Source organism: Manacus candei, unplaced genomic scaffold, assembly GCF_025592945.1.
Source record: "Manacus candei isolate 608988 ecotype Guabito, Panama unplaced genomic scaffold, ASM2559294v1 h1tg000005l, whole genome shotgun sequence".
NCBI lineage: Eukaryota > Metazoa > Chordata > Aves > Passeriformes > Pipridae > Manacus > Manacus candei.
The window spans coordinates 10,641,390-10,668,242 of record NW_026138053.1 but is presented as its reverse complement, the minus strand read 5'-3'; the positions used below and the strand labels follow the sequence as shown (position 1 = coordinate 10,668,242).

At 46.0% G+C, this 26,853-nt stretch overlaps 2 protein-coding genes across 6 annotated transcripts in view; one reads left to right on the top strand and one right to left on the bottom strand.

The window, feature by feature from the left end:
* The window catches only part of LRRC7 (leucine rich repeat containing 7), a 372,813-nt gene that overhangs the window by 137,718 nt on the left and 208,242 nt on the right, over positions 1-26,853 (bottom strand). The gene's annotated exons all lie outside the window — the stretch shown is intronic.
* On the top strand, positions 3,285-26,799 carry ANKRD13C (ankyrin repeat domain 13C). 2 transcript variants are annotated; one of them, XM_051798157.1, is made up of 14 exons: positions 3,285-3,721; positions 7,821-7,862; positions 9,901-10,005; positions 11,064-11,149; positions 12,198-12,243; positions 13,960-14,026; positions 15,301-15,445; positions 16,115-16,246; positions 17,012-17,173; positions 17,862-17,941; positions 19,785-19,883; positions 20,501-20,601; positions 21,564-21,712; positions 25,770-26,799. In XM_051798157.1, the coding sequence occupies exons 1-13, from the start codon at positions 3,415-3,417 to the stop codon at positions 21,692-21,694; spliced, it is 1,503 nt and encodes a 500-aa protein (XP_051654117.1). In that variant the 5' UTR covers positions 3,285-3,414; the 3' UTR covers positions 21,695-21,712; positions 25,770-26,799. The 2 variants fall into 2 exon arrangements, with proteins under 2 accessions (XP_051654117.1, XP_051654114.1); XM_051798154.1 differs by lacking the exon at positions 25,770-26,799 and having other exon boundaries at positions 21,564-25,768.

The following is a 26,853-nucleotide window of genomic DNA, read 5'->3' as shown; positions in this document are numbered from 1 at the left end:
CTCAGCCTGAGCACACAGCAGGAACCTGAGATTTAGGAGGGAGGAATTTCACCCTGTGGTGACAAATCTGCTTCCTATGGGAAACAGATCCTATGGAAAATGTCCACACTAAGCTCAGGGGCGAAGCTTTGCTGTGGACCCACCGTCCTGCCGGGTCACAGCGTTTCAGGTACCACCAAATCCCATAACAAGTCTGTCTCCTTTTTATAAAATCCAGGACAGTCAAGCAGAGGCAAAAGGAAAATGGAATTATTTCCTTGGCATACAAAATTCCTTCCTCCTTTTTTCCATTGGTGACCTCCGCATATTCCTGGAGGAGGCTGGGCCTGTCCCTTGGTGCTCCTGCTCCTTTCATGGACACAGATCTCACCCAAATATCCCCAAACCTCCTGCTGAAACACTTCACTGAGCCAGGACAAAAAAAAATTTTAGTCCCATGGATCAGTCCAAGTGAAAAGCTTGTGGTTTTTCCTGTGTAATAAGGGCATATAAAAATTCCTGAAGTGCTTTGGGACAGCACGAACTGCAAGGAGAATCAACACTTCCACTTGATGTCTTGAAGTTCCTTATCTGCTTTTTCTTGTTAAGTTTCATTTCCTTAAATCCTTCCAGGAGGAATGCACCCATGAGAGATCACTCCTCCATTATTTATTTCCTGCTGGAGGAATTCCTTAAGTGAAGTTTCCACAGAGCCACAGCCCAGGAACTGTAGGAAATGGAGTTCTGGCACAATTCCTACTACTTTTATCCCAATTGTCTTTGAGACAGAGAAATTTTCAGTCATTTAAGAAAATGGAGAATATAAACAATGCAAAGTTCTGTTGGTAAATGGTCAAAAAAAACCCGGTTCTCAAGAATTTTTAGGTCCATAATTATTACAGTTGAGATTCATTGCAAACACCAGTTTTTCCCAGAGCCCTTCCCATGAGTAATGTCTTAGTTACATTTCTGTATTGAAAAAGGACTTCATAATAAGCTGGTAAACAGTGACTTCATGCCTTCAGTAATTAAAAATGTAACATGAAGCTTCCAACATCAGCTAAAGCCTGAGCTAATCCATCTATTCCACAAGACCAGCTGTGCTCCATGTGTGTTTCCAGCATAGCACCAGAGAACGGACAGAAGATATCGGACCTGCTGACAGTGCCAACATCTCACATCCTCCTTGTAAATGGGTTTTAATTTTCCCTAAAAACAAGAAAATCTGGTTGAAAAGACCAATGGAATATAGAGCAAAAGCAACTTTGGGGTTTTGTTTTCCCTAGAATTAATTAAAATTCTGTATTAGGACTGTAAAAACCTGTATGGGAAGTGGCTGGGCTGTCACAGAAACCATATTTCATAGTTCCTAAATCTCCCTATAACTCTTCTTGGACACTTGGGATGAGTGGAGAGGATGCCAACTGGGGAAAGACAGAGGTCACCCCGTCAGGCAGTTCTGTACTACAGCAGGTCTGATCTCCCTGACAACCTGGAGGTAGTTTCCCCTGGAAACATTAGTAAAATATCCAGTGTACCTGGAATTTGCCACATCATCACTTTTTTAATTATTCATTCCACTATTGGTAGCAGAAACTTGCAGAACTGGCACTGGAGCAGGAGCTGCTGTGAGAAATCAGGAAGCTCTGACCTGAACAGGTACTTTCTAAGCTGACAATGCACCTCAAAGGACTGACACCAGGACAGGGTGACTGTCCTCTCTTTCCCTTTTCCTGCACATGGTTTTGAGCAAGACAACTTGTCCAGGTCCTGTCGTTCCCCAGGGAACTTGTTTCACAGTCATGTATCACACTGGAGCTTTTCCTTCTATTCCCCTGTCCCTCAGGGAAGGAAATAGGCACCAAAATGAGGGAAGTGGGTGAGTAGTGAAGGGTCTGGGTGATGTTTTGTTCAGAGGAGCACTGGTGGCCTATTGCTTTTCCTTTTCTCACAAGGGGATTCATGGAAGGAGAGCCCTCCATGACACAGGAAACATCCCCGAGCTCGTGTTCTTTCTGGGATTTGGCTCATTTGTGTGTGGTTTGTTTACACCTCTGTGTAAATGCAGTGCATAGATACACGGGGTCATCTCTCCGTTGCGTCAGACCAACATGGATCAGGAGATTCACCCTGGCACTTTACACATCCCAGAGGAATCCGGAGGAGTCATCACAGTAGATTTTGGCAGTGGACTGAGGACCTCGGCCCTTCCCTCATGATGTACAGCACCAGAAATGGTGCTTCTTCCCCTCTGAGATGGGTGGGAGCAGTTCCTGACGACCAGATCCTGTGCTGGAGCAGCAGTGCTGCTCCAAGGAGATGGACACAGGCAGGCACATACCTCTGGGAAGGGCTGTCCCTCAGGAAGCAGGGACCTCGAGAGCTGCCTGGCCGCGGTGTATCCCCTCTCCTGGTACCCATGAGACAGCAGATGTATCAGTGCAGTGTCAGGAGCTGTTATTCCCATGTAGAAATGCCGGCTACATCTCCAGCTGTATGAAGTTTAACATGGGCAAGTGCTGGATTCTGCCCCTGGGATGGAGCAGCCCTGGATGTAGGGACAGACTGAGGAATGACAGGCTGGAAAACAGCACCGAGGAAGGGGATTGTCCCACTCTGCTCTGGGCTGGGGTGGCCTCACCTCGAGTTCTGGGGATGCGATTGGGCACCTCAATATAAAAAAGATCTAAAGGTGTTGGAGAACGTCCAAAGGAGGGACACAGGGATGGAGAAGGGTCTGGAGGGGCCACATGAGGAGCGGCTGAGGACACTTGGTTTGTTTCAGCCTGGAGGAGACTGGGCAAGACTCTAGGGATCTGCAGTTTCCTCCGGAGGAGCAGATCCAATTTCTGCTCCCCGAGACCAGTGACAGGACTCGAGGGAAGGGCTGGAGCTGTGCCAGGGCAGGTTTAGGTTGGATCTTAGAAAAAGGTTCTTCCCCAAGAGGGTGGTCGGGCACTGAACAGGCTCCCCAGGGCAGTGGTCACAGCACCAAGGCTGACAGAGCTCCAGGAGCGTTTGGACAGCGCCGTAAGGCCCATGGAGGGACTGAGGGGGGGTCTGGGCCGGATCTCCGCTCCCCAGGGTCTGTACAGGGGTGTCTGTACACAGGGCTGTCAGGGGCGGGTCCCCCATGCCGGCTGTCTGACCGGAGGTGCCGTGAGGAGCTGTGGGCGGTTCCCCCACCCCGGGCTGTCAGTACAGGGCTCTCAGTTCCCGGCTGTGGGTGGTTCCCCGCTCCCGGTCCGTCCCTCCCCTCCCGCCCCATTCCCTGACTCCCGTCCCGCGCTCACGGCCCACCCCGCGCAGTCTCGCGAGAGCAGTGGCCCAAGATGGCGGCGCGGAGCCGCGGCCCGTGAGGCGCGGGCGGAGCTGCGGCCGCTCCGGGGGCTCCGGGCGGTACCGGCCCCGGCGGCTCGGGCGGCACCGCCGGCCATGACCGGCGAGAAGCTCCGCTCGCTGCGCAGGGACCACAAGCCCAGCAAGGAGGACGGGGACCTGCTGGCGGCCGGCGAGGACGAGGCGGCCGCGGCGCCCGGCGGCGCGTTCACGGGCGGGAAGGGCGGGCGGGCCGGGGGGCACCGCGGACCCGGCAATCACCGGCACCGCCCGCCCGCCCGCGCCGCGACCGCCGGGCCCGAGCGCGGCCCCTTCCCCGTGCACGAGTGCGTGTTCAAGGGGGACGTGCGGCGGCTCTCGGCGCTCATCCGCACCCAGGGCATCGCCCAGAAGGACAGTCACGGTGAGCGGGACCCTGCGGGGCCGGGCACTGCGGGGGGAAGAGGGGATGGGGAGTGGGAATGGGGAACTCGGGGGAGCTTTCCAGAGATGTGCAAGTCCCCTTTAGAAGGGACTTTGGACAAGGGCCTGGAGGGACAGGACAAGGGGAATGGCTTCCCACTGCCAGAGGGCAGGGTTAGATGGGATATTGGGAAGGAATTGTTCCTTGGGAGAGTGGGGAAGCCCTGGCACAAGTTGCCCAGAGAAGCTGTGGCTGCCCCATCTCTGGAAGTGTCCAAGGCCGGGTTGGATGGGGCTTGGAGCAACCTGGTCTATTGGAAGGTGTCCTTGTCTGTGGGCACCAGGGTGGAATGAGATGAACTTTGAGGTCCCTTCCAATGCAAAGTATTCCAGGATTCCATGATTTTTGTAGTATGACTGAGGACAGTATCAGCTTCTCTACCTCCCAGTGCTGGCAGAGCTGCTTCTGACCTCATGTGTTGCTCTGTGTCCAAACCCCCACATTTAAAAAATACATTCTTTTTTGAAGTGTCCAAGCTGTCACCTGTTTACTCTGGGAGATGATGAGCAGTTCCTTTGGGTGTTGACAGAGCAATCTTTGATATTTCCCCAGGCTACAAAAACAAACCTTTTTCTCCCCTTTCTTTTTAAATGCTTTAATTCTGGGGTTTGAGAGAGCAAAATCTTGTTCCCTGCTCCTCTGCAAACTTGTTCTGTCCACAGAAGTGGTAGTGGCAGAGGTGGGAATCTGATCCTCGTGCTGCTCTGTAATGCCTAAATATTTAATGTCTTGCCAGGACATTTCAAAATGTGTTTATTTTGGGGAATATTTTATATTTTATATTGTTAAAAAAGAAATCAACCTGGCAGATCAGCTTAAGCTTCATTGTTAGTTTTAATCTCTATTTTGCCTACTTATTTCAAGAGTAACGTGGTCCCTTTCTGCTGGAGAATTCCAAGTTACACGTCTGTGGTGTCACAGATGTTGTGGCAAAGGGAACACTTGTGTTCTGTTTCTGATCGGGAGAGAAACGTTCCCTTGCTTTTTCTCAGTTGTGGTCTGTGAAGTCAAAAGCAACATGAAAGTAGAGCAGTCTTGGGACTGGCATGATGACAGGAATAATGGAATTGGGAATTAAAGGCATGTCCTTGGTAACATTGGGCATGGAAACACAGCTGGAGGTCCAGAGTAACCCAGGGCCCAGCTCCCAGGCAGGAGGGCAGGAGTGTTCCTTACAACTGGCACCACATTTTCCTCAGGACGTTGTTACAAATAGAGCTGCAGATATGTTTATCCTGCCACCTTCATTCCAAACCCTGCAGCAAATCCTGGTGGGATGAAAGCAGCAGACTTAGGGAGGATTTTTCCCACTCAATGTATTCCTGCTGCTTCTCCCCTGCTCCTCCTCTAGTTCCTCTTTAAGTAACTCAGCAGCAGCTCAAAATCTTTACTTTGAGGCACTTCCTGACCCCTTTTTGCTGCTCTATCACCCTCCAGGTGCATCTCATTGATTACATCCTTTTTTAATCCATATGTATCTTACACAAATGTCCCATTAACATCTCGCTGCTTTCTCAGCTCTGTTTACAGTTGGGACACTTTGGGGATCTCTGGCTCATCATCTTCCTCCAAGTTTTTACTTGAACTGTTCAAAAAAACCCCACAACAAACTTCTTGATGTCTTGACATTCCAAAGGCCTGACTAAGATTTCTGTGTTATTGTTTTCTTCCTGCCTGAGTCCATCTGTCACTGTTTGCATAGTTGAATTGGGAATTGTTTGGGGGAGAGAAATTGAGCTTGTGATTTGCTCAGAAATAAGCCAGAGGAATCCTAGGATGCGATAAGGAAGGGACAGAGGAGAGAGAAAACTCCTAGGAACAGTTATTGTCTATAATCCAGGTCCAGTTTTGGTGGTGGATCAGTGCAGGAAAGCCAAATCTTGTACGGTGGGAGACTCTTGGTATTCTGCTAAAACAATTTGAGTGTTGAGTGCAGCCTGTTGGGCTCCCTAAAATCAACCTCCTGCCCAGCGGAAGGCCAGTGCCCTTACTCCCAAAACAATGAGTTTCTTGTGAGAAACCTATATATACACCTATTGAATTACTTATATGTCTATTATAACATGCATTTAAGAGCTTAAATTGTGGAGTAGACAAATTCTTTTGCTGAATTACTGCTGGAAAACTGCCCTGGCTCCCTCATGGGTGTTGCAGGTGCCTTACCAGAGGTTAAAGGCTGTGCATGTTTGGGGGCAAGTGCCGTGTTTTGTGTGTGTTTTTATGCAAACAGTCCTTGTTGGCCTGCCTGGATGTGCCGTGCAGGATCCCAGGAACTGCTGGAGCACTGACTTCTTGAAATAGGAGTGTCTGTGCTGGGCACTGGTGAGGCCTCACCTTGAGAGTGTCCAGTTCTGGCCCCGCATGAGAAAGAAGAAATTGAGGGGTTGGAGTGTGTCCAGAGAAGGGAATGGAGCTGGGGAAGGGTCTGGAGCACCAGGAGCAGCTGAGGGGGCTCAGCCTGGAGAAAAGGAGGCTCAAGGGGAACATTTTCACTCTCTGCAACTCCCTGACAGGAGGGTGGAGCCAGGTGGGGGTCGGGCTCTGCTCCCAGGGAACAAGGGGCAGGACAAGAGGAAGTGGCCTCAAGCTGTGCCAGGGGATGCTCAGGTTGGACGTCTGGAGGAATTTCCTCATGGAAAAGGTGGTTAGGCATTGGAAGGGACTGCCCAGGGCAGTGGTGGAGTCCCCATCCCTGGAGGTGTCCAAGGAATGACTGGATGTGGCACTCAGTGCTCTGGGCTGGGTGACAAGGTGGGGATCAGGCTCAGGTTGGACTCAGTGGTCTTGGAGGGCTTTTCCAACCTCAGTGATTCTGTGATTCCATGATGTTATGAAAGTGTTTACCCCTGGCTCTCGTAATTTGCATTCCCTGAGCACACACTGTGGCTCATGCTCAGATCCTCAGGAACGTTATTTGCAGCACCTCACAAAGCCTGGCTGCATCCAGGATTCCAGGGGATGCATTGGCTCACAGATGTTGGAGCAGCTATTAATAGAAACAGGGAGGTTAGTGAGTCCTAATGAGCATAATGAGCTGGGATGGGCCTGCCTGGATGCTGCCAGTGACCCAAAAGATGATTTGCAGGACATGGAGAGCAGCTCACTTGGACATGCAGGGCAGAGTTTCCTTGTCCATCCAAGATTCCATGTGCTCCATGTGCTGGCATTTGTGTGGTTGCCTCTCACGTGTAGCACATCCTCTGCACAGAGCAGGTTCTTCCTGCTGACATGATCCTGTAAAATAACCCTAAACCAAGTGTGTTCATTATAATTGCCAAAGCAATTTGGTTTCCAGCATTTTGTTCTCTTAACTCCACTACGAAAATGTTTAGACATGTAAAATACAGTTAAATTGAAGAATTTTGCATCCCTAAGCTCCATAAATAAAATATGGCAGGAGCCTGGTAGCAGCATTAATCCAGAAAAACAGCTCTGGGGGCCTCACAAGGAATATTTAACAACAGAAATCCCACCTGTGTCATGAGCATCAACAAGAAAATGGGGCCAGGTTTGAGTGTCTGTTGATAATCTCCACAGCTTTCTTTGGAAACAAGGCATTAAAATAACCAAAAGGCAGCTTTGTAGAGAAGTTGCTGTTGCTTCTCAATCTATCCAGTGCTGGAGTAGTAAAAAATGTGTACTCAATCTTTGAAAAATTCATAAAATAGGCTCTTAAATTTTTAATCAGTATCATATCTCTGAGTAGCTTTTAACCCAGATCTGTCAGTCTGGGAAGGGATCATACCATGAGGAACAGAGAGGTTTGGTTTGTGTCTTTCTTGAAGACACAACTGGACTTCTTTGACTGGGGTAGGTTTGAAGATATCATTAAAAAACCTCTCTTGGCCCATGAAACGTGTCTCAAGATATATTTATTTTGACAAGTATAATCTAAGTGGTTACTTGGAAAAATGTCTCTGCTCTGGTGGGTTTTGGAGTTTTCCTTGGTTAGACCAGAAACTGAAGTTTCCTGAGGAGGAATTGCCATGGATTCTGGTACCTTGAATCTAATATCTTTTATTTCTATGATTTATTTTAGGAAACACTCCTTTACATCTTGCTGTGATGTTGGGACATAAAGGTAGGTAAATCCGTCTGTTTTGTTACCTCTTCAATGATCCTGAAGATTTGGGGGCAAGAGGAAAAAAGATTTTTCCGTTTTCCAGAAGGTGATCTTGTGTTCTAAGCTAGTTCTAAGTTGAGGTTTCCTGGAAAGAGGCTGCCATATGGATTTTGAAGAGAAAAGTGGGAAAAGAAATCAGAGCTGTTCTACAGACCAAAATCAATCACTGGGTAGTGACTGGGGTGGGGTGGGAGAGTTGTAGCAGTTGGACTCATGTGATGCCAGAACAAGAGCAGAGGGTGGACTCAGCTCCTCTCTACAAAAAGAGATAGAAGGAAACCAGGAGAGAGACCCTGACACAAGTTGCCCAGAGAAACTGTGGCTGCCCCCTCCCTGGAAGTGTCCAAGGCCAGGCTGGATTGGGTTGGTTTAGATTTCAGTTTGCAGTTCACCTCTTGCCTTCTTTCTAGTCAGTCATGTGTCAAGTATAAAGCCCTAAATCCTTTAGGATGCTCCTGGTGAGCCTTTGTCCGGCTTGCCTAGAGAAAGGTTATTTGTGCAAGATAGAGTTATATCATAGAATGGCCTGGATTGGAAGGGACCTTAAAGATCATCTCTATCCACCCCCTGCCATGGGCAGAGACACCTTCCACTAGCCCAGGTTACTCCAAGCCCCGTCCAACCTGGCCTTGGACACTTCCAGGGATGGGGCAGCCACAGCTTCTCTGGGCAACTTGTGCCAGGGCCTCCCCACCCTCCGAGGGAAGGATTTCTTCCCAATATCCCATCTAACCCTGCCCTCTGGCAGTGTGAAGCCATTTCCCCTTGTCCTGACTCTTCATCCCTTGTCCAAAGTCCCTTTCCAGCTCTTCTGGAGTCCCTTTAGGCACTGGAAGGGGCTCTAAGGTCTCCTCGGAGCCTTTATTTTCTCCAAATGAACACCCCCAGCTCTCCCAGCCTGTTTAAGTGGAAATGGAATCTGGCTGGTAATTCCAAGCTTATTTGCCTGCCCACTGCAGAGTGATGTTCTTGTCTCAGGCACTATATTTAAGGAACCATAAAAATACTTCAGTGTGTTTGCTGAGTTAGTCAGGGCTTTTGTTTATGTACCACAGGAGATAGTTTATTCACCAGGGAAGTATCTCTTCCTCCCCAGTCCCTGTGCTTGCAGTGACTCAGGGGTGTTGCATCTGGAATGACTAGTGCAGTTTCCTGTAACACCTGTGGTAGGAAAATAACCCAGCAAGTCCCTCTCTCAGGCCCATCCTTCGTGATGAGACATTCCCTGAGCCTCAGCTCCAGCTGCGTCCTGCTCCATCCCCTGCAGATGGGTCAGATGGTTTTAGTGATATGTGATCAGGAAACTTTCTGTGGTTGGAAACTGAAGAACCATTTCCAAGGATCACATGGAAACACTGAGGACTTCCTTCTCCCCTTGATTTTAAGGACTCTTTTTCATCACCCGTCACCTTTTACCCATGGAGAGAGAATGCAAGTGGAGCTGTGGTGTACAGGCTTTCCTGGGTCAGAGGTGCCTGTTTGCCCTCCTTAAATTCCATGTTTAAATTCCAGGATGTTACAGCCCAAAATCTGTGTCCCCATCATCAGTTGGACCCTTGGGCAGAGGGGGATGAAGAGAGAGGGGAAGGCCATGAGCTGTTTGTTTGTACAGGAGTTTGGGTGTGAAGCAGAGAGAGTTGATGTAATATCTTAAACATATTTCCTATATAGTTGTGCATTTACAGAACATGCAGAAATGCAGCTTTATAAAAAGCAAATTCTAAGAAGCAGAAGGGCCATGTCTTCAGTGTTATGTAATTGGTGGTTGATCACCAATTATTTTTAGTGCTAATATTGAACAGGGAAGTGCTGTAAGTACTTACATAAATGGGTTTGTTTGTTAACGTGAGTCAGAATCCAGATATGTATTTTGATAATCTGTTAATTATCTGATATTAATATCTACAGCTTTGGCTTTATTATAATTTCCTTTATTATGACTGACACTGCTGTATCCTGGCTGTTTACTGTTAATAACATGAATATTTTGTTCCAGAATGTGCCCACCTGCTTTTAGCCCATAATGCTCCAGTAAAGGTGAAAAACGCTCAGGGATGGAGCCCTCTGGCTGAAGCCATCAGCTATGGAGACAGACAGATGAGTAAGCACCTCTTCATTAACCCAAATTTGCCCAATTAATCCAAAATCGAGGCCTCATTCAGAACAGGAAAACAAAGCTCTTCAAGCTCTGTTATTTTATCATCCCCCTCTTTTAGTTCTCTCAACAGTTTCTCTTCAGCTGAACTTTTTTGTATCTCAGTGTGATCAGGCAGGTCCATTTCCTTGATAAGAAATTGCATTAGGTTACATAAGCAAAATCTTCCCCCTGCTCAGCATTTAATGATTGTGAAAGCTCTTCATGAGCCTTCTGTGTTTGGAATGGGAGTGACATGGGCAGGATGGATTTTAGCTGCGTGGGATCATCTAATTGGAGCTGCTCCCTGTGGTCACAGGGATGTTTGATACATCAGTTGGGATTGGGATATGGCTTTTAGTTTGCATCTCAACAGGCCAGTGGGGAAATGTTATTTTTTGTTTGTATATTTAAGTATTTTATTTATATATTTTAATATATTATCCAAATATTATTTATTCCCCTCAGATGTGGAGTAGTAAAGGGTAAATCATTCTACTGCCACTCACTAGTGGATGTCAATAATATTGGGTATTACCATGTGTAGTGGTACATTCCTATAGCAGAAAACTTAGTATGTATTATATTTGTAAATGTATTATTAATGTATTAATGCCCTGATTTATAATATACCAACAATATTCTCATGTCAGCTCCTCACTCCTAATTTTCTCAGAGGGAGTAGATGTTACACAGTCTGTAGACTCATGTTCAATAACATACATTTGCACCCACATATTTACTAATACCTGTGTAAAAAAACCCTCTTGACTATATGCTTTATTTAATAAACAACAATTTTATAAACAGTAAGTTAATAAAATTATTGGGCCTTTCTTCCTGCTGTGATCAGAGCAGACTGATGTTTAATTACTGTAACTCAAAATTAATTTCTCCACAGGCTGATGAAATATTAAATTGCATTGTTGTTGGGTTTTTTTAAGATGTTAAGTAAAACACCTGTCATTAAAAAACAGATAGATTACTAAACAAATAGATTGACCTTGGAGCTAATTCCTGTTCAGTTTCAGCACTCCTGAGGAAGCTCAAGCAGCAGTCCAGGGAAAGTGTTGAAGAAAAGCGACCTCGATTATTAAAAGCCCTGAAAGAGGTAAGTTGTGCTGTCAAAACTGATGTGATGGAAAGTAGTGACTGATTTTCAAAGAATAGACAATCTGGTAAACTGTAATAAAGTTTTACATGTTTTTACAAATCTCTTCTGCTCTGAAGAGCAATCTTGACTGACAGGATCCATTTTGAGGGGTCACAGAATTATGTTTATTTTAAGACAATATTTCCTTCTCCACTTCTAGAAATTCAAATAAAAGGTTTATGTAAGACAGTCCTGCTTGTCATCTTTGCAATCTAAAATGTAAAGAATCTGTATTTATTTTATTACACTTTTAAGGCTTTCTTAAATCTTTTGTTTTGATGAATAATTTACTGGTTTGTTGAGTCACCAGTCACAAATGACACTTGCTTTTCTTGCTTAGTAATGAAAGAGATTTTTGGTTTAATTCTCCATCTCCGTGCACAATGTATTCCTCTTGGACATAGTGAAATAATCCTCAGTTTAGGGAAAGCAATTTGTGGCAAATCAGCTATTTATCTAAAGTTAATTAAATTATCCCTCTGGAAATCGAGGTGATCCACCGTGGACACCCTCATGGTGGAGTTGCCTGACACGTGTTGGTGGAGGCAGAGGAAGTTTTACCTGATGACTTCAGCACATTTCCAGAAGGCCAATTGAAATTTGTGTCTGCAATACTCTGAGCTGAAACCTGACTCATTAATTATTATATAATTAATTATAATTCCATGCAGTTGCATGTGATCAATCAAAGCAAACATAAAACTCCAAAGATTTGGTTTTTTAAACACACATTAACAATAAATCTTCTGCAATCCACATCTTAATAGCTGTGTGAACTTTAATTTTCTAAAAGTAATTAAAAATGAGAGTCAAATTAAATACATGATTTTATTAGCATTGATTCTACTGTGGTTAAAGCTTCAGGAATGTTTAAGTCCAGTATAAATTCAATACAATATTGGAGAAAGTGTTCTTGTTTGAAAGACAGACTTCTGCCTGTCTTTCAGGAAATGTTATGGTTATTAAGCATTAAAAGCTTGGTAATATATTCTTCTTTTCTTCTCAGCTAGGTGACTTCTATCTAGAGCTTCACTGGGATTTTCAAAGTTGGGGTGAGTGGCTTGCATATTCCTTCCACAGGGAGATAATGGAATCAGCCTTCAGCACACTCGTGCTCTAAAGCTTCACTTCTCTCCTGCTTTGTGTGTTGGGAAGATCACAGTTCAGTTCTCAAGATCTGAGTCATAAAGAAAGGACAGACAGCTTTTCCTAGAATTATTTTTGCGTATTCGTTTTCTGAGCTAAATTCTATTTTAATCCAGTTGCACAAAAAGGGGGGAACAAGCTGTTTGCTTCAAAAACCTGATGATTAGAAGAGTAAAATATTAAAAGGGCTCTATGTGGCCCATTGCTGTCACTGAACAATTTGAACAATTTAGTTGAGCAACTGGATTCGGGGCACTTAATTTCCCCAATTTCAACCTGTTCTGAGTGGTGACTATGAGTTCAGTGCAGCTCTTTGGGAGGTGCTTTTGGTTCCACCTCAGAACTGCTCTACTGTGCTTGTGTCGCCTCCAGTGGTGCCTCCATTTCCACCTCCTCTTACCTGAAGAAGAAGAATGTAAATAAGTGAGTAAAAATACAATAACAATGATCAACATGTCTGAATCCTGTCAAAATACTTGGAGTGATTCTGCCCATAGCAGGGTGTTGGAACTGGATGAGCTCTAAGCTCCTTCCAACCCAAACCATTCCAGCATTCATTCTGTACCTTCTGCTACTGGTTGACATTTAAGTTAGTAATTTATAATACTTTATAGTAATATATAAGGAAGAAATCCTTCCTGTGAGGGTGGTGAGGCCCTGGCACAGGTTGCCCAGAGAAGCTGTGGCTGCCCCATCTGTGGGACTGTCCAAGACCAGGTTGGACGGGGCTTGGAGTAAGCTGGGATAGTGGGAGGTGTCCCTGCCCATGGCAGGGGGTGGAACTGGATGATCTTTAAGGTCCCTCCCAACCCAAACCAGTCTGGAATTCCATGATTTTTATATACTTCAGTATAGGCTTAGTCAAAATAAAGCCAACTTCCAGGAGTGCTCTGCTCCAGGAGTCCCACTGTGCTTCTCTTTATAGTATTTATTTACTTTAATATATTTCCTTTCTTGAAGGCAAAAGATGCTGTGGGCAGTACTTCTGTCCTAAATATTGGCTCTCTTAGCTAAGTCCATTTTTGGATGGTCTTAATTCTTTGCAGTTTTGAAGAGAATGTTGAAATGTTGCTCTGTGTCTTAGTTTTATTGTTATAAAGTAAATTCTTTTTAGAGTAAGGACAACTGCAGCCTTGTAGATCTCCATGTCATGGTACCACATGGCTTCACAGTTCCAATGGTGGTTTAACATTTGGTTGATGTTTTAAGCTTAGTGCTTTGGATTATATTTTCTGTTTGTGGCTGTTCTGCTTTAATTGTAACCAGGCTTTGAGTTGGTAAAATATATAAACTGTCAAATCACAGAATTAAAATTGTAAGCAGCTTGAAGACAAGTTAGGAGAATGTATAAATGATTTAGCTGTGACTGAATATAAATGGTGTCCTGATGTTGAAAGCAGGGGGTGCAGTTACAAATCAATTTTACAATTACAAATCAATTTTACAGTTACCAAATAGAAATAACCCTTGTATTAGTCTGTTGTATTTGATTTGAGATGATGATGGATAATGCTGTAATTGTATTAAAATACGCCCAGAGTCAAACTGATGGTCTGGTTTTATTAGAAGTAGTTTGCAGAGGGACCTCAAGATCCTAATTTCCTTCTCTCTCCCCTCTTTAGTGCCTTTACTTTCCCGAATTCTGCCTTCTGATGCATGTAAAATACACAAACAAGGTATAAATATCAGGTGAGTGCTGGGTTTGCACCCAAATATCTGCATGTCAGGGAAAAGCCTGGATTTCAGTGGGCCCAGAGAATTCCCTGAGGAGTCTGCACGTGTCTGTGACACACAGTGTGGCTGTGCATGTGCTGGGAACTTCAAGGTGGCTGGTTTTCTCTCTTCTGAATTTAAAGGAAATACAAAGCAAAAGCAGTTCAGCTGATAAAGCTTTGTCTACCAGACATGCCAGTGAAAACCAGGGGTTGGATATTTTTAACACAGTTTCAAATAATTGTATTAAATTCCAGTGTTTTGTAGAGAAATGTTGCTACTCCAGTCTGTAGATGAAAAAAAATCATGTGTTTTTTCTTTTTAGATGTGTAATGTGACAGATTCACAAACTCAGTGTTTTCAGTAGTCTTTCCAAGCTCAGCTCTTTAACTGGATTAGTTTGGGGGTTTGAATTCTTTTACTTTTTCTTTAGGTTCCAAAGCTTAAAACAAACAAAGAGGCATGAATGTGGTTCCTAAGATTAAATCCGTAGGAAGTTTTGCTCTAATAAAAGTGTAAAGGTGTGTAAAGTGACTTTTTAGGTGAAATTTGAGTCTGGGGCCATTATTTTCCTTCTCATTTCTGAGTGCTCTGCCTGTATGAGACTTGAACTGAGGGGAAATAGATAAATCCAGATTCTTTCTTGAAATCAGAGGCCATTATATGAAGGAGTATTTAAGTCTTCACCACTTAGTGCTGAAAGGGTCACTCAGTTGAAGTCCTTTAACCACCTTTGTTAAAGAAATAAATGTTCCGGCAATGATGGATATGAACTGTCCTTGGCTCCATCTTCTTCCAGTTATCCAGGGCAGCAGAAGCATTTCCTTTGTGTTGGTGAGGGGGAAAAATAGAAATAGCAATGAAAATAAGTCAAATAAAAAAAAAAGTCTCTTTCTTAGTCCTGTTCAGAATTTGGGTCATGTCCTAATATTGTTGCTCAAATCAGAGGCTGCCACGTGTGGAATAATGTGCTGAGGAGTTCTCAGTGTGCAGCACATCCTAACTGTGTAAATTCTGCACCTCCTCATGCTGGCAGTTTTCAATACAATCTTCTGAAGAAAACTTTATAGCAATTTTTGTGATCATTTCTGCATCCAGACTTCACTCCGAAATATTCACTGAAAACTCAGCCCTTCACATGTTTGACTGCGATTAAAAAATTCACATTTCTGCTTGAAAACTCAGTTTACTTGTGTGTTGGAGTGTTTATGGGTGTTTTTTTTTTTTAAAGTGTGGGTGTGTTTTCACAGGCTGGACACAACTCTGATAGACTTTACCGACATGAAGTGCCAACGAGGGGATCTGAGCTTCATTTTTAACGGTGACGCCGCACCCTCTGAATCTTTTGTAGTTTTAGACAATGAGCAAAAAGTTTACCAGCGAATACACCATGAGGTAAAGCTCGGGAAGGGGGGTGGGACTGTTTTTGAAAGTCTCACTTGCTGTATTAAGCAAAATGTGCCTCAAAACCACCCGAAGAACTGCAAAGCAAAGAATTTTTTTGCTCAGTTGGTACAACTTGAGCCGTGTAAGGGGACATCAAGTTTTGTGGTGAAAACCAGTGCTTGGGAATATTTTGAAAAAATATGGTTAAATTATGACATGTGCTACTTCTGATCTTTCCACTGGGCTTAATTTAGGTGTCATCAGGTGGGTTTTGAGACTTGTTCCCTCTCTCTGCATCCTTTTAGTCACTCCATGGCCAGTTTGGTTGATAACAGTGTGAGGGTCTGACGCACTGGACCCCTTGTAATTAGTGAAGTCTTTAATTACAGCTTTATCCCCCAATTACTTAAGCAGATGGATTATTGCCTGTGGAAAGGGTGTGGCTGCCGATCTGCTGGATAAATCCCATTGGGATGCTTTATTCACATTAATATTAAAGATTAAACTATTTGGAAACCATTTGGCCAGAGGTTTTATGAAACTGTTTGAAAATTCAGAAAATGCTGGTTCTGGGAAAAGTTCCAAAGGCTTATGGATTTGTATTTATTTGTTTATTTTTAGAAGAAGTGATCATTATTTTTTTAAGTTCTTTTCAGTATGTTGTGATTTTTCTCCCAGGAATCTGAAATGGAAACAGAAGAGGAGGTTGACATTTTGATGAGCAGTGACATTTACTCTGCAACGTTATCCACCAAATCCATCACCTTCACACGGGCCCAGACTGGGTGGCTCTTCCGGGAGGACAAAACTGTGAGTGTAGAGGGAACTGCACAGGGAGAACTGTTCAGAACCTGGTGGTGCTGTGACAGGGGAGGAAGGAGGATGAAAAAGCACTGGGAAGAGCATTGGAACAGGTTGCCCAGAGAAGCTGTGGCTGCCCCATCCCTGGAAGTGTCCAAGGCCAGGTTGGACAGGGCTTGGAGCAACCTGGGCTAGTGAAGGTGTCTCTGCCCATGGCAGGAGGTGGAACTGGATGATCTTTAAGGTCCCTCCCAACCCAAACCAGTCTGAGATTCCAAAAGAACAAGGTGTTCAGAGTGAAGGTAAAATGTCTGTCCTCGTATCCCCACAATTGTCACCATGTGGCAATTGGTTGGACCATGTGGAATCTCTCTGCTGGGTTGCCTTCATAAGGAAAAAATAGGAGGAAAGATGACAAACTGTAGCTGTTGGGCAGGGGGAGAACAGACTGTACTAAAAATTACTTTATTATAGGATTCTGTGGTCTCTGCAGGCTGATTCCAGCATGTGGTCCTATTGGAGAAATGCAGGGATGGGAGTGCTGTGGGAGGGGAATTCAGCCAGATTTCCCTTTCCTACTCCTAAATTCTTAAGTTTCCATTCATAGAAGTACCTGTTCCAGGTGGAGTTCTGGGATTGCCCCCTGACAGCTCATGTGGGTGGTTGGGTGAATTCCATTTCAATCCCCAGTTCCCCTTATTGCAATTATTTGGATACACAAGAATTTAAATGTATAATATAAGTATAATATTTTATCTTATTCCTTTCATGCAGGAAAGAGTAGGAAACTTTTTGGCAGATTTCTACCTGGTGAATGGACTTGTATTGGAATCAAGGAAAAGAAGGGAACACCTTAGTGAGGAGGACATCCTTCGGAATAAAGCGATCATGGAGAGCCTGAGCAAAGGGGGCAACTTAATGGAGCAAAATTTTGAGGTATAGTTGATAAACCCTTCACAGTATGTGAATTTTTGCATAGGAGAATAATCTTTCACACCAGTCATTGTGCAAAATATATAATGTCTTTATTTTGTCTTAATTTTAAAATGATAAACACAGCCTACAAGTATAATGGTGGTGAATTGTCCTGATTAGTGCAACACTGAGGGATTTCTGTGGTTGTATTGGGTATTTCAGGCTTAATTTGTCTCTTAAATGAGATGATGGGTTTGGCTGTGGCAAATCACTTTGACTTCTTTTAGACCAAATCTTTATTGTCTGGAATGAAAGGAAAACCAGAAAGGCAGTCGTGTTTCTCTTCAGTTTCATTACCATGGAGCAAAGCCTGTTATTAGCACAGGAAATCAAGAGCTCTTCAGAAGGAGCCAGACATCAGCTGGGAACACACATAGAGCATTTAAAGTGATTAATTGATTTCTGTGTTAGCTGGTGCTTGTGACTTGGCACTCAGACACTTGAATTAACTGATTACTGATGGAGGAAAACAGCCCAATTCTATAGAAAATGCACTTGGAGGCCAAATACCTCAGAGGAGACTGAGAGCAGGAGGTAGAAAAGCCCAGGGAAGACTGTTACTGTTCTCCAAAGCTGAAGGACAGTTGTAGGATTTGAATGGCAAATGTAAGGGAATGTGAGGATGGATAAGATGTGTTTCCCTGCACAGCCCGTGCGCCGGCAGTCCCTGACCCCGCCGTCCCCTAACACCATCACGTGGGAGGAGTACATCTCTGCTGAGAGTGGGAAGTAAGTGCTGCTGCCTCGTGGACACCTTTATGTGGTTGGGTTGGGAGTGTGAGGGGTTTGGTTGTTTTTTTTTTGTGTTCTCTACTTGGTGGATGTTTCTTATTTATGTTTTTCTGGGGGACAGAAGAAGGTTGGGTTTGGTGTCTCAAGTGTTTGATGTTCCTCAGTGGGCTGGGAAGGTGATATCTGTGCGTGTGAACAGTATTAGTGCACCTAACTAGAATTCCAGAAGCCTGGAATGGTTTGGGTTAGAAGGGACCTTAAAGGTTATCTCATCCCACCCCTTACCATGGGCAGGGACACCTTCCACTATCCCAGGTTTCTCCAAGCCCTGTCCAACCTGTCCTTGGACACTTCCGGGGATGGGGCAGCCACAGCTCCTCTGGGCAACTTGTGCCAGGGCCTCTCCCCCCTCACAGGGAACAATTTCTTCCCAATATCCCATCTAACCCTGCCCTCTGGCAGTGGGAAGCCATTCCCCCTTGTCCTGTCCCTCCAGGCCCTTGTCCACAGTCTCTCTCCAGCTCTCCTGGAGCCCCTTTAGGCACTGGAGGGGGCTTTAAGGTCTCCTGGAGCCTTCTCTTCTCCAGGCTGAGAGAAAATTATAGTGATAAAATACTGGATGAGCATCTGCCTGACTCCCTTGGCTTGAAATGGAAACATTTTTAAAATATCTACATTTAAAGTAGCTTTTTTTATTTTTAAGGAAGGTTTTCTGACAAATTCATTCCTGTAATTAATTTATCTGATGATAGTAATAAGCAATCCCATTCACTATGTTTAAAATAAAAGTGTATGATGCAATGAGACTCCAGTGGCAGTGTAAAGAAATGCCAACTTCTGGAATGCAGGGACAGAGGGATCTTCTTGTGATGGCTGAATCTTTTCAAGATGTCCTTCTCTAGGTGTGTAACTAAGGAGGGAACAGCTGTAACTTAAATGAATTTCCAGGAGCTTCATTTGTAAGAGATTCAAGCAGTTGAGTTTATTTTCTAGAAATACCTGCTGGCAGCAGGAAGGGCCGAAAAAGGAGTTAAGTATGTCACAGAAGTGACAAAAGTCCTTTCTCCAAAGGTATTAGACAATCCTATAGTTACCAGGGGATATGAAAATATTACAGCACAAGGTTATTAAAAGGGCACATGGATCTGTCTGGGTTCTTTTAACCTATTTAATTTTTAATGTATTTGAGAGAGAATGAATATTCAAAGTAGATAGTTTGTCTATTCAAGCTGAATAAGTAGGACAGAAATATGAATGTATATAAGGTTTTGCTTTATTTAATCTGATTCACTGGTGGGAGTTCAATAGGAAATCCAAGTTTCCAGCAAAAATAAAAGTAGAAGAAAAAGAAACTTTACATTATTTGTTACCTGCCTGTTCCTTTCCTGTAACAGAATTTGCTTACCTGGGCTTTCCAGTGTTGCCTTCCAGGGATAGCTGAGGAACTGAAAAAAATGAAGCTTTTTCTAGTTTAACTTGATACACTGTTCACATACAGACTATTTTAATTAACAGCTGAAATCAGCTGGACATATTCTGGGGAGTTGTTAATTAACACTTCCTGTAGTGCTTACTAATACAGTGGTTATGAGGAATTGTTTGAAGATTTTCTCCAAGTATTTTCCCTGTTTTTGTCTTGTCTCCTGGTTTAGCAGAACTCAGACCAATCTAAATTAAGATTTTTTTTTCACGTTTACTGTGCACAGTTTTTCCAATAAAGCAAATACTTTGAAAGTAGGGATTCTTTACTGATGTTTTCAGACTCAAGTCTGGTTTCCTTCCTTTAAAACCAGAGTTTCCCTGGGAAACACTCACTTTGCCTCTCCCCTCTCCCTCACAGAGCTCCTCATCTGGGCAGGGAGCTGGTCTGCAAGGAGAGCAAGAAAACCTTCAAAGCCACGATAGCCATGAGCCAGGAATTCCCCTTAGGAATTGAATCGTGAGTCCAAGTTACTGCCCATGGATGTTATTTGTGTGTAGGGAATGTTTTACTGTGTTTATGAGCTGCAGAATCCTCCATATCCTCAGGGTGGGAGCTGTCAGTGTAAAACCTAGGGGTGAAGTCAGGCAGTGAAGCAAGAAAACCCTTAAAATCGGGAATCTGGGAGCTGGTGTGGCTGATGTTGGAGGAGTGAGGCTCTTATCTGACTTAATAAAAGCAGAGCTTTGCTCCCTGATGCACCTGATTCTACAGAATTCTGAAATGTTTTTACACATAACAAGTTTTAGCACAAAATTGTGTCCTGGAAACCAATACAAACCCATGTCAGTTCCTTCTGTCCATGGAGAAGGGGGATGGTACCACATCCTTTAGTCTCCTGTGGAAAATGAGGATAAGAAATGAATATCCTGATGTTGTTTTGTTGCCTGTGGTCGTTATGGATCACTGAGAACTGGATGTGAGGGGGACACAAGCTCTGAGGAGATGGATGGAGAAGGATGCTGTCACTGTTCATCTCCTCTTTTCTTCGCTTGCCCCTTGGGTCATGTTTCTCCTGTTCTAGAAGGACAACCTGTGGAACAAGGATTTGTAATGAGCTTTGCTTTCCTTTGCAGATTGTTGAATGTCTTAGAAGTAATTGCACCCTTCAAGCACTTTAACAAACTTAGAGAATTTGTTCAAATGAAGCTTCCACCAGGCTTTCCTGTCAAATTAGGTAAGGACATAGCAACTCCTGTGGCTTTGTGTATACAAAAATCACAGAACCATTTGGGTTGGAAAAGATTGAGTCCAGCCATTCCCCAGCACTTCCAAGGCCACCACTGACCCACGTCCCCAAGTGCACATCCACATGGCTTTTAAATCCCTCCAGGTATGGGGACTCCAACACCTCCCTGGGCAGCCCCTTCCAATGCCTGACCACCCTTGCCATCAGGAAATTCCTCCTGATGTCCAAACTGAACCTCCCCTGGCACAGCCTGAAGCCAGTGCTGGACAGCCCTTTCCAGGAAGAAATTTTCCCTTATATCCTCTCCAGATCTAAACATGTGCACTTATTCCTGCAATATGAAAGGTCTGAGTTTTGGGAAAGAACTCTCGCCTACAGTGTTGCTGTAGTTTCAGGAGAACATAAATGTTGGAGCCTTACTCCAAGAGCAGTGGAATATGCTGGATTATTCTTACATTAGAAGATGATCTCAGTCAGGAGTGAAATATTTTGTAGAAATCTTGCATTTCCTTTTCCTCAAGGATTACTGGTAATGTGTCCCATTTACAAATACATAGAAAGCTATTGCATTTGTAACAGATGGAAATGGATAAGTCAACTTAACGGGATAAATGATCACAGCACAGGCTACCCACAAGGAATAGCACCTTTCCTAAGGGATAGACATCCTAAGGATGTCTGGCATTGCAGTGAGGTGTGTGAGCCTGACAGTCCAGGACAGGCTGTGTTCTACCAGGACAGGGTGGTCATGGAATCCCACACTGGTTTGGGTTGGGAGGGACCTCCAAGCTTATCCCACTCTACCCCCTGTCATGGGCAGGGACACCTTCCACTAGGCCAGGTAGCTCCAAGCCTCACCCAACGTGGCCTTGGACACTGCCAGGGATGGGGGTTGGTATCACTATTGGCATTTCTTTGCCCTTCATTGTCCTCTTTTCCTCCCTCTCCAGATATCCCTGTGTTTCCTACCATCACAGCCACTGTAACGTTCCAGGAGTTCCGTTACGACGAGTTTGACGACTCCATCTTCACGATTCCCGATGACTACAAGGAGGACCCCAGCCGCTTCCCAGACCTCTAGTAAACTGGAAGGCTCCTGGTGAATATCCACACCGGCGTCCCCAGGGAAAGGGAATGGATGCACCCACACTAGGGATAGAAACGTGGGGCACACAGGAAGGGATAAACTCCATAACCCCGGAGAAAAGGGAACAGGCATCAATGGCTGATGTACTGGCACTACAGTGGGCATCTCCTCCACTCCCGATTCCAGCAGTGTCCTGCTGCTGTTCCCTGTGGCACAGCCAGCCCTGACAGAGGCAGCTCCAGCCCTGGCAGGAGGACCTGCACTCCTTTTTAAATTTTTTATGCTGTTGGTGACACGCAAGGCCCTGCTGGACCGTCAGCACCGGAGCTGGGCTGTGGCTGGATGTGAGCCCTGACCCACCTGTCCATCCCGGGAGCCCTTCCCAGCCCTGCTCCCTGAGCTGCACAGCTCAGCCATGGAATGTTGCAGGAGGTATCCTCAAGGAATGCCTTGGCTGTAGATGAATGAACCAAAGGGCACCACTGGACACTTGGATTTCCTGCAATCCAGGGCAGAGCCAGCTGTGCCCTACAGGGAGGGAGGCCCAGCCTGGTGCTATCCCTGTCTGATCCCTTCGTTCCTGCTCCCAGCTATCCCTTCTCTCACTGCTGTGCTTTCTGGCGGGGGGGTCCCTGAGGGTGTGGGAGCACTCTGGACTTGGCTGGCCAGGAATGGCACCTTTTAATCCTTATTTTACCCTTCACTTGGGAGAGTTGCCCCAGAATGGCCGAGCACCACCAGGTCAGCTTGGGTGTGCTCTCAGCAGCCCCTGGAAACCTGGGATGCACAGAGGCACCAGGACAAGCTCAGGCATTAAACCTTCCTGCAGGAGGAGGTTCCCTGCAGTGGGGTTATTGTGGTGCTCATGGAGAGCTTTGGTTTGGGGCATTTCCACATTAATTTTCTGCCTCTTCATGTTTTAATCACAGAGATTCCCAGACTGGTTTGGGTTGGGAGGGATCTTAAAGCTCATCTTGTCCAACCCTCATCATGGGTGTTTCAGTACTCCAGCTCCTCAAGCTTATTCCCATTCCCAGTGGTTCCAGTCTCCTCATCTGACAATAATCCAGCTTCTTGGGGTTTGTTGGGCAGGATTTGTGCAAAAGGCTGATGGTGCTATTTGTTTGTATGAAGAAACTTAGATTCAAGTGCTGTGGTGTCATTGTACAAAAATGTAAATATTTTCCAAATTATATTCTTTGTGCACTGTAGGCAAAACTTTTTCTGGAATTCCATAGAGTTAAGGATCAAAGTTTATAATGAAGAGGATCATCGATGCTTAGTGGAGGGAACAGCTGTGCTGCCCACGAGGGATCAAGGGACGGGCTCAGCACAAGGCAAGGTGTCAGGTACACCTGTGATTCCAAACTGCTGGAATCTGATCCATCCCAAAGAGGCTGCTCTGGGGGAGAACAAGGAGGAGTCCCAGGGAATCATTGTCTGCAAAATCCATGTGCACTGGAGCGGGAGGGTGGGGTTGATCCTCTCCCAGCTGTGCTATAAACCTGCAGGGAACAGGGAGCACTGGGGCAGGGGAGAAGTGCAGCTTTGCAGCCTGGGATCGATACACTGGAGTTGTTAATTCAAATCAAATCCCAAATAGAACTGTAGGGAAACAAGCAAAGGGGCATGGCTCCTGCAGTACTGTGTTGGGGCAGGTGTGCAACATCCACTGGGAATAATGGAACTTGATCTCCCAAGTAATGACAAATTCCTGAAGTGTTTCACACCTCTGGGATGATCTGGCATCCACCTCCTGCTGCTCCTCGGGGCCAGCCAGGATCCTGGGATGGGTGTTGGTGGGGCCTGGCTGCCCTGGCCATTCCCAGTGCCCGTTCAGGACGGAACGTTTTGTGGAGCTGCCGGACCTGTGCCAGGAGCTGAAGCAGGTGCCACACAGGAGTATCCAGTTTCCTGGGAATTCCAGCACAAGGCAGGAGGTTTCCCTGAAGGTGAATGTCAGAAATCCCTTTCCTCAGCATTACAGGGAGGGATCCACAGGTTTGTGTTACTTTGCATTTCTAGTTATCCCAAATACTTCCATGGCTACATGGAAGGAGCATCACTGGGGCTGTGGGTCTTGGGCATTGCAGCCACTGCCAGGGATGGGGGTTGGGCTGGGAGAAGAACAGAAAAAGGGGTTCATGTGGCCTCATGTGGGACTGAGGGTCCTGTGGCTCCATCTGCCTCTGGAACATTCCCGACTGTGGCCATGAGGTCTCTACTCAAAGCCAGCAGTGGGTCCTGGAAGTGTTTCCTATGCTTCCCGTGGCCTCTGACTGCAGGTTTGGGGGATTGAACCCCCTGAGGACACAGCTGCTCCCCCAGACACCTGTAGGGTTTGCAGGAAGGTTTTGCAGTGAGTTGCTCTTGAGGCTTGTTCTGAGTTGGATTGTGGGAACAGCTTTGGGTGACTGCCCTTGTTCTGTATTATTCCAGTGAACACACCTGGCTGCTCCTCCTCCCTCCCCTCCCTGCCTGTGGAGCTGAGGGACAGGACTCCCGTGGGATTGGCCCCCCAGCTCCAGTTCTGGGGGCTCGCAGAGCTGCTCTTGGTACATTTTCCCCTGGCCCTTGGGATGTGTTTGCTGCCTGAAACATTCCTAAGGATGAGTTCTCACACTTAGGGCACAGTTTCCCAATGGATACATTGCAGGAATCCTCAGTGAGAGGGACATTGGGCTGAGCCCCTCCTGGGGACAGGCTGTCGCTGTGCTGCTGTGGTTCCCTAGGGATTGTCCACCCTGATATCCATGTTTTCTTCCCTGAAGCTGTTTTTTCTCACCAGGATTATATTGCACGGACACTTGGTGTGTTTGTGGGCTGGGAATGTCTCCCAGGAGCTCCAGCAGTGCCTGGGGAGGTGTTCCCCATCTGGAGGAAACCTTAGCCCCAGCCAGGGGTGGGCACGGGGTCCCTCCCCCTTCCCATCTCCTGGTCCTGTGTCTCTGGGAAATTAATTTTTCTGGCAGGATTGATGCAGCAGAGCTTCAGCTTGGCTTTTCCCCTTTTCCTCGAGGCCAGGCCAGGCGTTGGGAAGGTTTGGTCCCTGGGACCAGTGCTGTGCTCTGTGGAGTACAGATCCACCATCTTTGTACAGAGTCTTGTCTGTGTGTGGCAGCTCAAGCTCATCCCAGGGGCAGGAGGGACGTCCCTGCAGAGACTCCATGGCTTGGGAACGGCTGGGGGACCAGGAACGCTCCTCTGGACCTGCCAGCTGGGGGTGTCCAGGTGGGATGGAAAAGGGAGCAGGCATGGGCTGGGTGGGAATGGCCGTGTCCTGCTGCACTCGGACACCGCAGGGGCAGGTGGGGAGGAAAAACTGCCTGGAGCCTGCCCAGGGCTGTGCTCTAATCCCACCACAGCTTTCCTGAGGTTTTCTTGGCTGCTAAAAGACAACCACAAATTTTGCTAAACCGAATTCAGAAATGGTTGCGGGAGAATCCCATGGGTTGTTTCTGAACCCAACTGTTCCACTGGTCTTCCAACCTCCTGCTCTCACCTGTGGCACAGGGAAGGCGTTGGGTTTCCCCTCCAGGAGCTGCTGTCCAGCCACTGCACTCACCTCCCTGCGATTCCATTGTTACACAAACCTCCGGGCGTGTTTGTGCTGGAATCCCACCATGTTATGTTGATATTCCCACCCACCCTCTGTTCTTTTCATGTCTCTTCCTGAGTTGTAATTCCCGCCAGGAGAACTGCGTTATTTAATCCGGATTAACCAATTCCTGTAATGCTGCAGTTTCACTCTTTATTTTCCTGACAGTTTGTAACTCCCATGGAAACAAGTCACTTCTCTTGCGTTTTACTGTCGTCTGGTCCCTGTTTTTATCTTCTCTTCACTAATAGTCAGTTTTGGTTGTATCATTTGTTAGAATAAAGACCAAAATATGCTGTTTGATTCTGAAACTGCTCCACCTGTGCAATCCAGGCTTCTCTCTCCGAGACAGCTCTGCTGTGGCTGCGTCTCGGAGCAGGTTTGGAGGGGAGGGACAAGCTCATGCTGCTGAGTCCTGCAAGGGCATTTTCTTGGTCATTTTTTAAATAAAATCCTGCATTTTCATTACAGCCTGTGCTTGGCCCTCTGTGAATCCTAAGTTTTGGGGCGGAAGGACACAAAGAGCAGCTCCTGGCACTCGCCTTGAGCTGCGGGATCCAAGTTTGGAACACTGCCTGGAAAGGGGGGGGAAGGAGACCCAAGTTTGCTGAACCGTGTTCAGTAAGTACAGAGGTTTTACCTCCCAAATCCAGCAATGGGCTCACTTTGATCACAACATGGGCTCTTTTCTGACTTGAAGAGCAAAACCTGGAGTGTCTGTAGAGGTTTTATTCCTTCCAGACAGTTGGGTGGTTTTGGTTTGGGTTTTCTTGTGTTTTTTTTTCTTTTTCCCTTTTTTTTTTTTTTTGTTTGTTTTAGGAGGGTTTATTTGGGGTTTTTTGGGGGGTTTGCTGGAACCACTGGTGATCTGAGTGACAGCTGGAATGTGAGGCTACTGAATTTTGGGTTGCCATTATCTGCACGAAGCACTTATGGCTTCCTGCCTTCCTCAGTGGTGAGTGGTCATGCCAGTTTTGCAAATACTTTCCTTTTTAAAAATACTTATAGAATCCCAAACTTCGACAATTCCCTACCCTAAACCTAACCCTGCCTCTGGCAGTGGGAAGCCATTCCCCCTTGTCTTGTCCCTCCAGGCCCTTGTCCAAAGTCTCTCTCCAACTTTCTTGGAGCCTCTTTAGGCACTGGAAGGGGCTCTAAGGTCTCCCTGGAGCCTTTTCCAGGTGAACACCCCCAGCTCTCCCAGCCTGTCTCCAGAGCAGAGGGGCTCCAGCCCTGGAGCATCTCCGTGGCCTCTGGACTTGCTCCAGCAGCTCCACATCCTTCTGCTGTTGTTCCTCAGGGCTGGAGGCAGCTCTGCAGGTAGGGTCTCACCTGAGGGGCAGAGGGGCAGAATTCCCCCCTCCTCTGCTGCCCACACTGTGGGATCAGCACAGCCTCTCCCCCACCAGCACCCCCAAGTCCTTCTCTGCAGTCCCATAAAAACTCCAGATTCTTATTTAAACTCATTTCCCCCCAAGAGCAGAACAACTCATTCTTCAGTGTAACATATTCAACCGGGTTTTAAAGAGATTAACTTGTCAGGTCCTTTTAAAAC